The following is a 17,522-nucleotide window of genomic DNA, read 5'->3' on the forward strand; positions in this document are numbered from 1 at the left end:
CATCTAAATTTGCCAATCTTCACTCACTCAGTCTAATTTCCCTGCTGAATGCCTGCCTCTGTCAGCAAACTTCTGTCAAAGCACCTTAATTTCTCAGAGTAAGCTTAAACAAAACAAAACACCCAGGAAAGCAAAGAAAATAAAATATAAAACAAAACCACACCACGTTCTGTAATTATTTCAATGAAAAGTTCAAATGTGTATATGTTTGAACTTCAAATGCAGATTTGGCAACAGTTCAGAATTTCAGAGTAATGAACACAATCAGCAAAAAGAAACAGATTCCAGGAATATCCCACAAGTTTTATGTGACTGATACTATCTCAGTATTTAATAAAATTCAATGCATTAAAATTTTATCCTTTGCAGCCTGGAATCTATAGGAAAAAAAAATGTAGTTTATTAAAGCAATGCATTGTTCACCTGTGTCTTTTAGACCACATTAAGAACCCAGGACATTCTCAGCACTGTATGTACAGTTCCAACTTTTGTGGCAAGTGACCACTACTTAAACCCAGGATTAATGCATGCACACATGAGATTTTTTTAAAATATAAAATGTATATCACATGTTAGTCCAAACCACAAGAAGCAGTCAGACCCTTCTTTCGAAATAATTCAATGCCAAAACTGCTCTTTTCTATGAGCACACTACGTCATTTTCAGTAATTCTTTTATTCTAACACTTACTTGCCACCCTCTCCATGTCTCTCTGAAAAAATTGAGATCACACACTTCTACAACTCACATTGAGTTGGATCTTCAACACACATGAAATTAAAAAAAAAAAAAGTTCATTTAACAGGTACAGCCCCAAGTTATACAGACTAATTTCAATCTGAAGTTATGCAAGTTCAAAACTTGTGGCCCTCAGTGGTGTTTTGTAACAGGTGAACTGGTATCAAGCTCTTCAAACTTCATCAGCCATCTTGCATATCCTAAAACACCTTTTTTTTCCCCTCAAACAGATCCACAAACTTCTGTATATTACATATTGTGTGTATTCACATCTCAGAACTCATCTAATTACTGCAAATAATACTGATGATATAAACATTTTGCCCACATTTTTTTTCACAAAAATAAAGCCTAACTATGCTGCTTTGAAAGTTAAACTTTCTATTGTTTCCTGCTACCTTCAGAGGCTCCTGAGCAGTTGGCTTATCCAAGGCTGGTATTATATCCACATAGCCCCCTGCAATAGCAATTTCTCCAGTCTCTTTGACCTGTAATGGTAGAAAAAAAATTACATTAAACGGTTCCCATATTCACAAACAGTCACAACAGAAGGGCAATCAAGAAGTCTTCCTTACATTTTAAAATCAGAGATGAAGAAAAGAGAAAAAAAAAAAAAAGTTCCAGATGGGAAAAAGAACGCCCCATGCATGCACTGTAGTCTTGAGGCAAGTTAGTATACTGTAGTTCGTAAACAGCTCCTCAAACTACATAATAATTTGCTTCTTGAGAAATTATATAAAAATATATTGTTGTTTTTTCTGTTCACAAAATTGTATATATACCTCATTTATCTGAAAATTAACCTCCAATCTTATAAGTCACTATTAATGTTAATTCATAAACAGTTCTGAGAAAAACATTGTTCTAAAATGTTCTTCCTGGAAGGGGAGACACAGCTACCAAGAGTTTGCCTAGAGGGTTCTGTTATCTCCAGGTGTCTTATACTGCAACTTGGACTGCAAACATTTTTTTAAACATTGTAAAATCAGAAATACTAGAAGAATAAAGGGGAAAAACACCTCAATTCCTTTCAGTTCTATTTCTTAAAAATAGTTAAGTTAGAAGAGCAGCTGGGTTTCATTTTGGCACTGTCTCTTTAAGGAGTCTGATAAACTGTTCTGACTTAGGACATCAAACAGAAGGTCGCAAAATTATTCACTAAAAATGCATATAGAGAATTACATTATCAATAGCCAAAGAGGAAGAATATCCAATATCACAGCCTAGCTTCTTGCACAGAAAGACTAGATATTAAAGATTACTCAAATCATGCCTAGTTGCTTGTCACCACTGCCACTGCACTTCAGACAATGCTGGGAATTTATTTAATCCATCATATCGCTGTTACATGTCTGCTTTCAGTATGATTTAACCTCATTTTATCAAAAGTACAAAGATGGCTTTCTTTCAGACAAAGCCACCAGGCCATTAAGAAATCTCCATAATTCCTAACTGCTGGAACAACATAGTTTTCTATAATCCTGTTAAACACTATAATTTCTCTCCAAAATAAGTTAATTCCACACTTGTGGAAAAACAAGAAGAAAACAAGTACAAATTATGCTGAGCTAAGGAGAACGACTACTTCTTGCTCGTCCAGAATAGACAAACACAGATAATGCAACATGATGAAATGAGTTCTGATTCTACTTACTATCAGGAGTGTATCGAATCTGATGAAAATAATGGTATTTTTACTGGAATCACACAGAAAATCACCATAATATAAGTATGACTATTTAATTCTATTCATTTATTTACAAAACCTTTTTCAATGCTGTTCTTGACGAGCTGCTTTTTTCACTTCCCCTCGTATCCCCAGTCTTTTAACCAACATATTCTTCTTTAAAGCCCACAATGGTGAGTGTGTTCTGACCTTGGTCTGAAAATGGATTCTGTTTCCTTCCTTCCACATTTCTGTTTGTAAAGTTTGACCCGGAAAGACTGGCTTCGCAAAGCGAACCTAAAAAGGTGGGGAAAAAAAAAAGGGTGGGGTTGTGAACAGATCTGTCATACATACATGCAAAGCTTAAAAGCATAGCCTCCACCAAAATGAGAAAAAACAACAAAGAGAAAAATCAGTCAACTAGCAATGCAGAAAGGCTAAATATTTAAGCAAACATGCTAGATAGAAGCAATAAGTAAAAGCAATTGTGGCAACTGACACAGTGCAAAAGCCTTTTCTCATCCCAAAGGATTTTTTTTTTTTTGCATTAAAACCAGAAAATCAAGAAAATTAACTGCAAAGAAGGAAGACACACACCTTGATTGCCTTGAATCTGTTCACATCATTATTTGCAAACTGCTTCAAAACATTTCTAGCAGCAAACCCAAAGGAGCATAGTCCATGAAGTATAGGCTTCTTAAATCCTGTTTCAAAAAGTAACATTTTAGCATTTGTAATATTAGGAGTACATATGTTGCTTCTACAAATATGTATATTTAATCATAGTATTTTCCTCCAATAATGCTCTTAAATTAGATTTTAAAAAAAGGAAAAGGATTATCTCACTGAAAAAATGTCTGCTACCATTCACTGCTTCCTCTACTTCAAGGCAAAGGAAAGTGCTCAATGAGAACTGGCACTCCAACACTACCTATGCTATTTAAGACTCACAAGTAGGTTTAGTTTCTGTTCGCAGAGGTGATAAAACTAAAAATAAGGAGATTGACTGTTTTCGTATACATGCATTGGCACATCAGAAACACAGTTACACAGAAGTAAGCATATTAAGGGTAACAGGTTTTGTACCGATTAAAAAGAGTTGATACCAATATTATTTGAGGTTTCCCACTTTTAATTCCTATTCATAATTGGCAAAAATCTTCACACGTACTACACACTTCAGGATTTACTTTACTTAGAAGTAGAAGAAGCCCTGAAAAGATTTCATGCATTTTGAACACACCTGACCAAAAAAGAAAAATAAAATCACAGTGTTTTGTTTATATTGACTTTTTTGCTCAGGTTGCTTCACACTTCTGTCCTTTGGAACAGGAACTGAACCTTGGCAGAGGATAATCTCTGTATTAAAGCTAAATATTTTTCCAGTTCCATCAAAGCCCAACTAAATAATCCTTTGAAAACTGGCTTGAGTCTTGCTAAAATGCAACAGTTAAGTTTTAAAGATGCTGCTTGTACTGACTATGTTCTAATCCCTTAGCAGGTTGCTCTGACCTGACAGGGAATGATAACAATAAATAATTGATCACGCTTGCAACAGCACATGAATTGCAGACCCCATGAATTGCAGATGTCCAGCTTTGGCTCTGAAACCAGTTGCTTTGCTTGGAACTCATCTGTCACTTTCAGCTGCCAGTCTGCTTTTCCTGAGCTCTAAGCAACTCCTTGTAGCATCTACACGGTACAAAAAGTTGGCACAACAAACAACAGCTGGGATAGAAAGGAAAAAGCAAAACCAAAGCCAAACAAAAAAAAAAAGGGGGGGGGGGCGGAATTAGGAAAAAAAGAAAAAGGAGGAGATAGGATAAAGTCTGGCCCAAAGAGAATTAGAAGACATAGAAGAAGAAACGACCTTTAAGACAAAGACAAATAAGCCACTAGAATTCGATGTTGGAAAAGATGGGAATTCTGAGACATGTTCCAAAGGGATGACAAGACTAGCAGAAGCCAGGACGAGAAACAGAAATTTTGACTTTTTCAGTTAGGAGAGGAGACATGACAGAAATATAGGCTAAAAGGAACAGGAGTCTATTTTGTCACTGTTAGTTCTTTCCTGTAAAGTATTTGAATATGCACACTTAAATAGCACTTTTTTTTTTTTTGTACACTATGCACGGAGTATTTCTGAAAGTACAAGATACTGTGCAGTCAATTTTAAAACAGATTACTGGCTTTACTGTAAAAATATCAGTATTCAACATCTCTCATACAGAATGTTACCATGACAGTTGGCTCTTTAAAACCGTAGCTCAATTCACTATGCAAGAACTGAAAACAACCACTATTTTCAGAACTCCGCAACAGACAAATATATTCAGTCCTATTCTCCCCATTATTTTCTTCAAAAAATGAATGCATAACCAAATAAAATCTATAAGGTAATCGAGTTACTTTTTTGTCTAGACTAAAATGAAAACAAAGTAAATGTTGCTTTTACTTTCCAATATCTTGGAAATACTCACAAGTTACAGGAACAAAAGCACAAGAATACACTACATGAAAACGCATGTTTATACCTCCCCTGAAACATTACCCACAGGAAAGCTTAACAATAACCTTGGAATGACGGGAGCACATTACACTGAATGCTTTCTTCCAGCACACACTGGTGAGAGCCAGCCAAAGAGAACATTTACAAGGACTGAAGTGAAAAAGGGGTGTGAATAAGTGCAAAGAAAAAATGTTTTGTAGAACTACAAAAAATACTTGTGAAAGAGCTCTACAGTCATTTTCTTCTTTGCTTAAACCTACATTTAGTATGGGTATATGAACAGGAGACTGCCACAGTTCCAGAACCCAGTGTGGCAGTTTTCAATTCAGACACAGAGATTGCCTTATCTATAGAGTTAATTTCATTTTCTACAGTGTTTAATGCCAGTGCTCTCTGTGTGAGCAGGTAGAAAACTTGTACTCGTCTTCATTAGTAAGGTTTTTAAAGCATTATCATCATTATACTAAACACTGGGGTTTCAATTATAAACCTGTATTTTTCTCCTCCAGCATCTTCAAGAGTAATTGAGTGATTCCATCTAAATATTTATCCTAAATTATCAGCTGAACAAACAAACACACTGATTTAATAACCATGGAAACCTCTTTATGGACTCTGGTATTTGGTTACTTATTACCATCAATTTACATAGAATCATACCAAACAGAGCTAACCAGGCAATTAGTATGTATTTATTGAAAGGAGATGATTTGTGGAAGTATTTTAAGCGTGATCTGAACAAAGAAGCATAGCTGTGCTTTATTTCTCTTGGTAAGAACACCATATTATGATACTTCCACATTAAAAGAATAACTGAAAAACTGCAGACCAATTATTACAGACCAGTGTCTTCATGACTGCATAAATATTTAGGAAAATTTCTAAAGCAAATCAAATTGCTGTCTGACTGGAGTAATCACACTATACTACTAGCAAAGCCTGAAAAGGACTACTAAAACACTTTTAAAACAGAAATTTAAGAAAACAGACCCTTCTTTAGTAACTACATCTCTGCAAGAATCAGTTCATTTATCCCAGGGTTTATCACTTCGGCATGTACTATTACATAAATGACCAAACTATTGTGCTATCAAGAAGTGCAGTTAAACAATCTAACTGGAAAGAAGTGCTATGAAACTTGCTGTCTCCTGCCCTCCTGAGATTTATTGGGATTGAGAAAACTACACGTAAGTACATAAAGTTCCACTGAGACAATACAATCTCAAAATTATTCAGATGGAAATAACTATATTTCAAAGAATTTACAGAATTTCTTCTGAAGCCTTTCATAGTCAATTACTTTTGCTTATGAAAAAGAGATTGTACATAGGGGATAGTGCCAACCAATAAGCTCTGAAATGACAACAGTGCAGTAGACAGGTTTCCATTGTAGGTAAAATCCAAGCATCATTCCACATTTCCAGCTACAAGAAGCAATGCTTTAAGGTGAAGTGTCACACAGAACTTTGAAAACATCTAATGGTGACTCTAAAAACAGCTATAAAAAAGCACCTTCGTCCAGGTTGTTGAACACTCATAGCCTAAGTGGAAAAAAAAAAAAACAAACCCAAAACATTTACATCATCCTTCATCTAAATGTTAATACAATGGTATCCTTCAGCTCACCTCCAAGAGCAGCAAAACTTGGATCAACATGTAAAGGATTCCAATCCCCACTCAGCCGATACAAGGCAGCCTGTAGAAACAGAAAAATAAAAGTGGGAGGCTAGCCGTGCCTGATAGAGATAAGCAGGAGCCGCTCAAAACATATGACAGATTAACAAACTGATCACAATCTATTTTACTAGTCCTCCGATACCATACTGTAAAATAAAGCAGTTAACATAGAATCAAAAGTTACTGTGCAGACAAACCGTCAAAGCTCCAGTGAAATGTGTCAAGAACTGTGTGTGGTTTTGGTAAATAAGAAAACAATACAACTGCTTAATGGGAGGAAAAAACAACCTGCTGTGTTGACATACAGAACCAGCTCCACTAAAATTTGGCAAAAGTGAAGTAATACATTTTCCAGAATTTGTCCATAGGTTCTTTTGCTTTAGGAGAGCCGTCTCCCATGACAGATTAATCCACAAATTAAAAATAATTACATACTATTTTTTTTTAAACACACACAGTACCATGCTTTTTCAAGATATGATTCATCTTACAGAGATCAGAAAAACCTTTATTCTTCCATTTTAAGAGTAAAATAATTGACTGATTGTGATACACTTCTCCCTTAGCAGCTTCATGGGTAGCTGGTCCCAATATTAAAAACGGTGGACTGCGAACTGGCTGAAGGAAAGAAGCCAGAGAATCGTGGTCAATGGGGCGGAGTCTAGTTGGAGGCCTGTATCTAGTGGAGTGCCACAAGCGCCAGTACTGGGGCCGGTATTATTCAATATATTCATCAATGACTTGGATGAGGGAATAGAGTGCACTGTCAGCAAGTTTGCTGATGACACTAAGCTGGGAGGAGTGGCTGACACGCCAGAAGGCTGTGCTGCCATCCAGCGAGACCTGGACAGGCTGGAGAGTTGGGTGGGGAAAAATTTAATGAAATATAAACAAGGGCAAGTGTAGAATCCTGCATCTGGGTAGGAACAACCCTAGCTTCCATTATAAAGTGGGGAAAGACCTACTAGAGAGCAGCATAGGGGACCATGAGCTAGCACTGTGTCCTTGTGGCCAGGAAGGCCAATGGCATCCTGGGGTGTATTATAAGGGGGGTGGTTACGTAGGTCCAGAGAGGTTCTCCTTCCCCTCTACTCTGCCCTGGTGAGACCACATCTGGAATATTGTGTCCGGTTCTGGGCCCCTCAGTTCAAGAAGGACAGGGAACTGCTGGAGAGAGTCCAGCGCAGGGCAACAAAGATGATTAAGGGAGTGGAGCATCTCCCTTATGAAGAAAGGCTGAGGGAGCTGGGTCTCTATAGCTTGGAGGAGACTGCGGGGTGATCTTATTAATGTTTACAGATATATAAAGGGTGAGTTGTCACGAGACTGGAGCCAGGCTCTTACCAGTGACAACCAACAGTAGGACAAGGGGTAATGGGTTCAAACTGGAACACAAGAGGTTCCACTTAATTTTGAGAAGAAACTTCTCAGTGAGGGTGACAGAACACCAGGACAAGGCTGCCCAGGGAGGTTGTGAAGTCTCCTACTCTGGAGACATTCAAAACCCGCCTGGACACATTCCTGTGTAACCTCATCTAGGTGTTCCTCCTCCAGCAGGGGGATTGGACTAGATGATCTTTTCAGGTCCCTTCCAATCCCTAACATTCTGTGATTCTGTGAAACAGCAAAACTCCAAAGTAATACAACAAGCTTTCTAGAAGACTTTTTCTTCATGTTAAATACTCTCTTTCACTAGTAAAAGGTAGAGAAATACAGATTTAGTGTATTGTATACACTATGAATATGTTGATAAATTATGAAGAATATGGCTACTGTACTTCAGTTTTCTGGGTGTGGCTGTAGCTTTTTCATTACTGAATCCTGTATGTGCTGTACATGTACAGTGGCCAGCAGTCCGTAACATGAGAGGCACAACAAGCCAACCTGTGCATCTTTCCGAACTTATTCCTTGGTCATTGCATTCAAGTGAAATCCAGTGACTAAATGATTGTGGAGTACCCCCTAGCATGACATTCACAAAGGTACAGAGAAAACCATTAACTAACACTAGTGAATAGTTCAAGAATTTAGTAGTTTTATATGATGGCATACAAAAATTGAACACAAATTTAATTCAAAACTGCTTTTAAACTGAAAACAGATTGTATTTCCATTGAACCCATTACTGGCCTTGGAAATCCCTTATGACTACACATCTTCTCCCAGAATTTTGGACTGGGATCATAAAAAAATGCTGTTTATCCAAATGAGGGTAAACTGCACTAAATCCTGTTTGGAGGAAAGAAGTTAACAGATCTCTCAGAGTGATAAACAAAGATTCCCCAAAGGAAGTATGTTTGGCTCTTCTCCGTGACAACCAACGGTAGGACAAGGGGTAATGGGTTCAAATTGGAACACAAGATGTTCCACTTAAATTTGAGAAGAAACTTCTCAGTGAGGAAGGATGACAGAGCACTGGAACAGGCTGCCCAGGGGGGTTGTGGAGTCTCCTACTCTGGAGACATTCAAAACCCACCTGGACAAATTCCTGTGTAGCCTCATCTAGGTGTTCCTCCTCCAGCAGGGGGATTGGACTGGATGATCTTTTCAGGTCCCTTCCAATCCCTAACATTCTGTGATTCTGTGATGTATGTCCAACATCACTTCTTCTATCAAATCTGAAGCAAATTACAGTGTAACTAAAGAAGTTCTGAATTCATATTATCATTTTAGTCCATAATCCATTTTTAATCTGTTAATATTCAGGTCTGTTTCTTCAAGTATGTACAGCTTTCAAAATAAACTCTAATGTTCTCTTATTTACCCTGGTAGCCCCCATCAATACAGCAAATGTTCTGAGTCTCGGTTACAGTGGAATGTAGAAGAGCTTGTTACTGCTTTTGTGTGTGGGAGCTGGATATGTGCAACCATGGCTACTTACATTGTTTACTATTTTTGAAACGTTTTTCCTTTTGAAAACAAAGACATACAAGTAAGATGGCATCACTGGATCTGAAGTTTCTAACTGTAATTCTACTTTTGCTCAAATCACACATTTATTTAAACCTTTTTTATTATCATCATTATCTTCTAATTTATCCCATAAATTCTTAGGGAAATAGTAAATACTAGAAATCCCATATTAATCTAAGACTAGTGCAGATGATTCCGAGTTTGACTTCCCAAAAGAGATAAAGAAGAGGTCAAGTACTTTGCTGAAGGAAACTTACAGCATCACCAAGAAATAGCAATAGCTAAGATATCTCACCTAGTGAGAAGAATAAAGTCAAGATCTGCTGAAGGCAGTATACTCTGGTGCCAGGATTCTTAGCTAGCAATCAGGCTACAAAGATGATTAGGGGCCTGAAGCATCTTTCTTATGTGGAGAGACTGAGAGAGCTGGGCCTGTTCAGCCTGGAGAAGAGAAGGCTGAGAGGGGATCTCATCAGTGTTTATAAGTATCTCAAGGGTGAGTGTCAAGAAGAAGGGACCAGACTCCTTTCAGTGGTGCCCAGTGATAGGATGGTGGGCAACGGGCACAGACTGAAGCACAGGAGGTTCCACCTAAACATGAGGAGAAACTTCTTCACTTTGAGCATGACAGAACACTGGAATGGGCTGCCCAGAGAGGTTGTGGAGTCTCCTTCTCTGGAGACATTCAAAACACACCTGGACACATCTCTGTGTGATCTGCTCTATGTGAACCTACTTTAGGAGATGGGTTGGACTAGATGATCTCCAGAGATCCCTTCCAACCCCAACCATTCTGTGATTCTGCGATTCTGTAATCTACAAGCCAAATCAAATCCAATAGAGCAAGCCAAATGGACAGCCAAGTGATGCTGTGCCACAGAGGCCATTCCACAGAGGACATCCAAGGAGTGTGTGGTGAAACACATGGTCCTGGTTGAGGGTGAAACAGGAAAGCAAACTGAGATAATGTGAATACTTACACTCTACTACAACATGTCTAAGGCAGCTGGAGTGAAGTGATGAGTGGGAAGAGACAGCTGGAAATGGGCTAACTATTATCATCCGCGGAGAGCACCTGCTCCCTTCACTTACTGTTCTCTCTTACCTCAGTTCTCAAACAAATGAAAGAAAAATGGGAAACTAAGAGTGGCATCACACTGCTACTCACACACATAAAAACCCACAGCAGCAAGGGTTCACAGAACATGCAGATGTTGCTCTTCAAACTTGCTATGTCTCTACTCGTCTCCATGCTTTCCCTGAGTACTTGTTCAAAGATAGAGATGAGCAGCTCTGATGTATCACTAGCTTCTTTGCTAAGAGCTAAGGCCTTAATGCCACTAATATCAAAGCTGTAACATTATGAAAGAGACTCTTAGAGAGGAATAGACCTTAGTTCCTTTTAAAAAAAATAAAAAAGACAACTTAAAGAAAGTTGCTTTTGACAGAATTCTACAAAGCAAGCAGAGTATTACTCTTCATTACTGAAGTTTTTTTCAATAAAGTCTGACATCTAACAGCAAACTGCTACTCTTGAGAACTACCATATACATATTGCCAGATGTTAAATAATTTAATTAAATAATTAAATAACTTTTAAACTACATTAAAATTCTAAGGTCTCACTTTCATTCTTCCATTAATTTTAATTTTTACAAATGCTTTCAGGAGGCTACTTTCATGAAGGAGCTTTTGTAATAAATTTTAATTCCAACTAAATAACATATAGCTGTGTTACTGGGAAATGTTATTTATGTATGACAAAAGACAACAAATTCCTGGTTTAAGCTCAAATCTCAGCTTTAATCTAGGTATGCAGCTGTTGATTACTAAAGTTGTAATAAGATTCAGATATTTTGGGGGATGATAATAAGCACTACCTGGGAGACAACACTTCTACCAAATGCCTTTTTTTTTTACTGTAGTAAAAAAATATGTGTGCTTCACTAACAAAATAAACATAGCATTTAGGAAATAATTAGGTTCAGAGAATTAAATGTGATCACTATATTTAACTGAAAGTCTGACACATTAATATAGGAGATGATATTAGTCTTTTTTTGTGCTTTCAACAACTGGAGTGGCACTGGTCACAGTTAGAAAACACATAAATTGAACTGAATAAAAGAGTTACACAGCAGGTTATTTCAGATTCAGCACAGCCAAGTCATGTCTGCCAATAAACTTTGTTTCATTTACCACAGTCTTTGGTATTGCTTCATTATATAAATTACATTCCACATGAGAAAAGAACTGGTTTAAAGCCTTGTTGGCTCTACTTTCTATATTCCTAGAATAATGACATTTCCTGAAGTCTTGAGTGATAGCATTCAAAAAAAAAAAAAGTGATGCATCCTTGGAGGATGACAGGAGTCAACTGATGTGGGACATTAGATTGAAGTCAGTCATAATATGGTTAGATTGTTCTCCAATTAATAACACAAGCTGTCAAGTCTCATTTCCTAACAATTTAGGAGTTCTGCCAGACCACAAAAGGAAAGGCGATATCCAACATGTCTGTGCCAATTTTTCAGTCTTGCCTGCAGACTGCAATGAAGGTCAGTGGTAAAGCTAACAGAAAAGGAAGCCAACTATCCATGTATTTTCCCTTCTAACTAGGAAGAAAAAGAGCTCTGCCCAAGAGTTCATCTTACCAAGTATATGTGTGTATACATACACACATACGTATGTGTATGTGCGTGTATGTAGGTATACTTTACCTAACAGCTTCTTTAAGTAAGAGCAAGCAGACAAGCAATCAGATGAAGGAAAAACAGCCACAAATCTCACCTACACATTCCAATGAGCTCTGACTTACATGAGGAACAACAAATGTTTCCAGTTAACTTGCAGTGCTGATACTTCAAGGGGTCAAATTCAGCATAGCACTTAAATAATTAATTGTACTTAAAATTAAGGAACTACCCTTTGACTATCTGAGATTCCCATTTGCCATATCTTCTTTTAAAATTAATCGTCTCTTCAAGGGTAAGGAAAGATCAATTGGTAGAAACCAACATACAGAAAGATAAAGGGGCTTATTTGTTCCTCCGGAGAACCATCTATTTTTCTCAAAGTAGGCGCATACAGAAAATAAACAAAACAGATAGTTTAAGTTGCTCATAATAGTTTCCAATGCCTAAATATATTTTGTGGAAACCTGGATCACAAAGGATTCTACTTTTTAACAAGATTGTTACTACAAATATAAGCGTATGGTTTCTGGACTACCTCAGGTCTGTAATTATGTGTTCTTAGTGGTCTGGACTTATCCAAACACTACCTTATTCCCTGCATACCTTTGACTCCCTCAAGAATAAGAATTACTAAAATGTTCAATTAAAACACCTTCACATGTACAGCTATAAACCAGGATAGGTAAAACACATAAAACGGCACTACATTTTTTCTCCTTCCTCACTCCATATTATTCATGTCTTTATTGTTTATCCCTGCCACAAGTTTCTCAAATTTAAAACCAATGTATATCTCCTGGCACAGGCTTCACAGAACATTAGCTGGTTTTCAGTAGCACGGCAAATGTACAAGACTTTCCTTTACCAGTGCGCCTCTTTTAAACCACAAGAACAAAGCACTTTAGGTTTGGGAACTTCAAACAGGAGAATAATTTTTATATCCTTTACTAAGAGAAGCATAGATAGGCTGAAGAAACAAACTCTTCATAAGGAAGCGCATCTTGTTTAAATTAAATGACTGCCAGCCCAGCACCTTTTCTTCTTTTATCATCTTACCACACAAAATTCTAGTATTATCCAAGTCCTTAACTATTTTTCAAAATTGTCATGATTAAAAACTACATTCTGATCCTCACAACAGGAATAAACATGGGAATGGTATGGTAAGTGTCGTGTACAAGTCTTGAAATTACCATCATAACATGTAAAATCTTTTAAAGTAACTACTTTAAAGTAACTACAAATACTCACTCACTATACCATTTCAAGGGTTCTAACAGTATCATCTCTGCATACTGAAATCTCCAGACAAATTAGGAAAACATTATCAAATTCTTGCAATGGCTTCACATCCCTTTGTTTTGCTTTTGTTGTTAAGCACTGTTTTTCTAGTGTGCTTTGCATATCTGTGAACCAACTGCAGCACTTCATTTTCTCTATCATGAAACAAATTATTTATGCTACAAACAGGGAAAAAAGAAAAAAAATCACCTGAGGCGCTCAGGAGGCTCTCTTGTGCTATTCTCTGAAGTTAATTTAAATTTATGTGTTTTCAGGCAATGTTGTACTACAATCTTTAGAGACGAGGACATCAAAAAAACATTTGTTCTGTAACAATATTTTCCCCATCCATCTCTCTTACATGACTTTATTGCACTCATTCAAAAAATGACCTTAACTCAAAACACTCCCCTTTCTATAATTTTTTTCTTCTAATCTGTTTAAAATAAGCATAACATCTCTCCAAGGAAACAAACATAAGCTGGAAATAAACAACTTTTTTCTCATAGAATAAGTAGTCATTGATATTGTATCTACACATGTGTTCTCTAAAAACACACACAAATATTTAAATATGCTTAAAATGAAAACACAAATCTGTGTAGAATAAAAGATGACTTTCCACATGTAAATATCCACATCTCAATTATGCAGAGGCTTCTATGGGTCTTAGCACACCACCCTCAAAATAAAGCATGACTCAGGAAGGGAAGGACACTGCTGCAGTCTTAGTCACAGGATGGTGATGACACTACTTGAAACATGGCAGGTGCCAATTATTTTCTGCATTATTTTCTGAAAATAACTGTATTTTAGGGACCAAAAATCAAACCCACAACTCTAAAACGCAGCATTTGCTTCTCAGCCCGTCAGTAAATGCTTGATCTATACCTGGAACAGAGGGGTTTACATAGCTTGTATATTTTAAATCTTATCAGATTAATTCAGGTGCGAATGTACTGACTCTCTCTAAAAATCTCTGAATAAGTAAAGAATCATTATATTCCCTAAATTAGCTTTTTCTTATGCTGCCCACTATATCGCATTCTCAAAAATCACCATCAGATGCTATTTGTAACTCTAAAAACTCTCCGAACAAATTTTAATTGTCTCAAATATTCTTAAATATCCTTTCTTTATAGACTGGAAACTATCAGACAGCAGAAAAGATCATAATTGCTAGCACCACAAACCAGTTATAGTTCTCCAAATTTCACATTTGAAGATGCAATTCTTCAGAGTGCATCACGTTCTTGAAGTATGCTGCACAGAGCTCCTATGAATTTCAGTTTCATTCAGTGATCGTGATTCAGTGATTCAGTTTCATTCAGTAGAGCACTTCCCTTATGAAGAAAGGCTGAGGGAGCTGGGTCTCTTTAGTTTGGAGAAGAGGAGACTGAGGGGTGACCTTATTAATGTTTATAAATATATAAAGGGTGAGTGCCATGAGGATGGAGCCAGGCTGTTCTCGGTGGCAAACAATGATAGGACAAGGGGTAATGGGTACAAACTGGAACACAAGAGGTTCCACTTAAATTTGAGAAAAAACTTCTTCTCAGTGAGGGTGCCAGAACACTGGAACAGGCTGCCCAGGGAGGTTGTGGAGTCTCCTTCTCTGGAGACATTCAAAACCCGCCTGGACATGTTCCTGTGCGACCTCACCTAGGCATTCCTGCACCAGCAGGGGGATTGGACTAGATGATCTTTTGAGGTCCCTTCCAATCCCAAACATACTGTGATACTGTGATTGCCCAGCTCCCAATTTCACATTCCAAATTCCATCATCTTATCCTCTCCTACCAGCCACTGACTAAGGAGCACCTGTGTCTGAGTACTTTGGGATATTTGGGTAGCAGCTGCCCTGCCCACAGGCCAAAAGAATTCTACAGAAAAAGCAAAGAAAATCCATTGTTGAAGAACTGCAGCTCCAACCAGTCACTAACCATGATATCATTTTCCTCTCATTAATCCTTCTTAGAACACAACTTGCAGCAAATACCATAGGAAAACTGACTTCCTGACCCTGGAAACCACAGAGCAGAAGCACTATGTGGTTGAGATACCCAAGTTGCACATAAGACTAGCTCTGGAAGAAAGTCACATGTGATAGCTCACATGACACTGCTTTGGAGAGATTAATAGAGAGCACACTTGCATGTACACAGCTGGTCCCAAAGCGTGGTAGACTGAGACACCATGTTTTTCCAGGTCTATCTAAAAGGGGTTTTTTATATTTTGTCATGTCTATTTCTCCCTATAAATGTGAGTAAAAAATATACAAGAGTCAGAACTCAAAATGAGAGCATGCTTTGGTAAAATATTTGATACTGTTGCAAGCAAAGAGAATTTTTCAACTTGCAACCATTTCTTAAAATTATTAGACATTTTACTGAAATGAGCTGACATTAACAAAAACTTGGAAGTCCTGCAAACTCCACATGATACAGCTTTAGTTTTTCCATACAGGCAAACAGAACAGGTAGCTTTCAGAAGAAAACAGGAGGACACAGAACAGTAAAACTGAAACAACTTCTCAAAAACTTCCATTTTATGGGCTACTGTTATACTGTTTATTTATTGTCACAAAATTGTGTACTGTAAATATTAATTCTGCTATTTGAAGACAGAATAGTTTATTTCCTGGGAGGCAAACTGCACAATATCACAATGCTGTGAGCTTTTCCACAAGCAAACAAAAAAACAAAACAACAAACACATAAAACCAACCAACCAAAAAACACAGAAAGCTCCCAACAAATTAAAGAGTCTACATTATTTTCCTTCCTCAAAAGTGACCTGCATCACTTTAACATTATTCACTTTAAATACCTACTGCAACTTATTTTGTGCACCATCAGAAAAGGAAATTCCAAGAAATCAACACATTTGGGAAAAAAGTGAAAAGAAAACTCTACAGACAAAACATTTTCCAGAGATACAGGTGATTCACTGCTTCAGATTCACTGCTTTTGACTAGGAACCATTCAGCAAAATCTGTTTGATTGATTAATTTATAGCCCTGGTTTGAAAACCAGCAGGACAACAGTAGCTAGATTATATTGAAGCTCTGTAACTACATTAAACATTCCCTACAGGGTTGAAATTGAATGATTCATTTCTTGCTAAACGGCTAATAGTCAAACACCGTCTAGACTTCTTGATCTTCTGTCAAAAGGTCTATTTTATTCAAAAGATTTACGGCAGTATATCTAGTAAAGCATAGCCCAGGTTACAGAGAGAGAACAAGCTAGAAAAATACCACAGCACACGCTCGTCTCTACAGGGCAACACAGACAAAATGTCAACTAGTTCTTTGCAGAAAAATTCATGGACACACAGAAGAAATATTTTATGTTCTTCAGCAAGATGCAAATTTTAAGCCTCAAAGCCTTTTAGAAGGTCAAATACTTCTGTTAAACTTACCTTAACCATTTTTCATCTTTAAGCAGCCTACACCACAGTACTGCAACTCATTCATAAGGACTAGTTGCTCTTTAAAGAAGTTCTCAGGAATGGGTCCAGATTTAAATGGGATAAACGTTTATTATACTACTTGCTATTAGTCTTTGATACCACTAAGCAAAAGGATTGGCTTGTTCTGTCAATGGTGACTGACATAACACAACCGTTTTTCAAGGAACTGTAGGTGGCTGTACCCTCCATTCTACTGAACACATGGTGAGAGGAAAAATGGCTATTAGCCCTTTGTTCCCAGTATCCTCTTCCCTAGGCAGCACTCACTCCTGTCTGAAAACATGAAAAAACACTCTTCCTCTTGAAAAAATCTTAACCCAGTATAGCTGAGTTAGAACCGAATATAACTTTCAAAATAACCACAGTCATTTACTTCAGTGAAAGATTGGAGTCATCACTGTAAAATACTTGTGATGATCTAATTATCAGCAAGTTTACTACGTGATCATGCTATGAAATATTAAGGGGGGAAAATGCTAATTATGAAGACTGGTTTAGCTATCTAATTGTGGTAATACAAAAACTTGAGTGGTGAACACCACAAATATCATCGGAAATTAATACAGCT

General features: G+C 37.2%; 1 protein-coding gene across 2 annotated transcripts in view; it reads right to left on the reverse strand.

Moving 5' to 3' along the window:
• The window catches only part of HSD17B4 (hydroxysteroid 17-beta dehydrogenase 4), a 62,679-nt gene that overhangs the window by 11,996 nt on the left and 33,161 nt on the right, over positions 1 to 17,522 (reverse strand). For both annotated transcript variants that reach the window (XM_005506223.3, XM_065045332.1), the window contains exons 18-21: positions 6,540 to 6,609; positions 3,002 to 3,108; positions 2,615 to 2,701; positions 1,137 to 1,226 (exon numbers count right to left, since the gene is read on the reverse strand). In XM_005506223.3, coding sequence (XP_005506280.1) covers positions 1,137 to 1,226; positions 2,615 to 2,701; positions 3,002 to 3,108; positions 6,540 to 6,609 — 354 coding nt within the window. The remainder of the gene's footprint in view (positions 1 to 1,136; positions 1,227 to 2,614; positions 2,702 to 3,001; positions 3,109 to 6,539; positions 6,610 to 17,522) is intronic.

The sequence above is a fragment of the Columba livia genome, chromosome Z, assembly GCF_036013475.1.
Source record: "Columba livia isolate bColLiv1 breed racing homer chromosome Z, bColLiv1.pat.W.v2, whole genome shotgun sequence".
Taxonomy (NCBI): Eukaryota; Metazoa; Chordata; class Aves; order Columbiformes; family Columbidae; genus Columba; species Columba livia.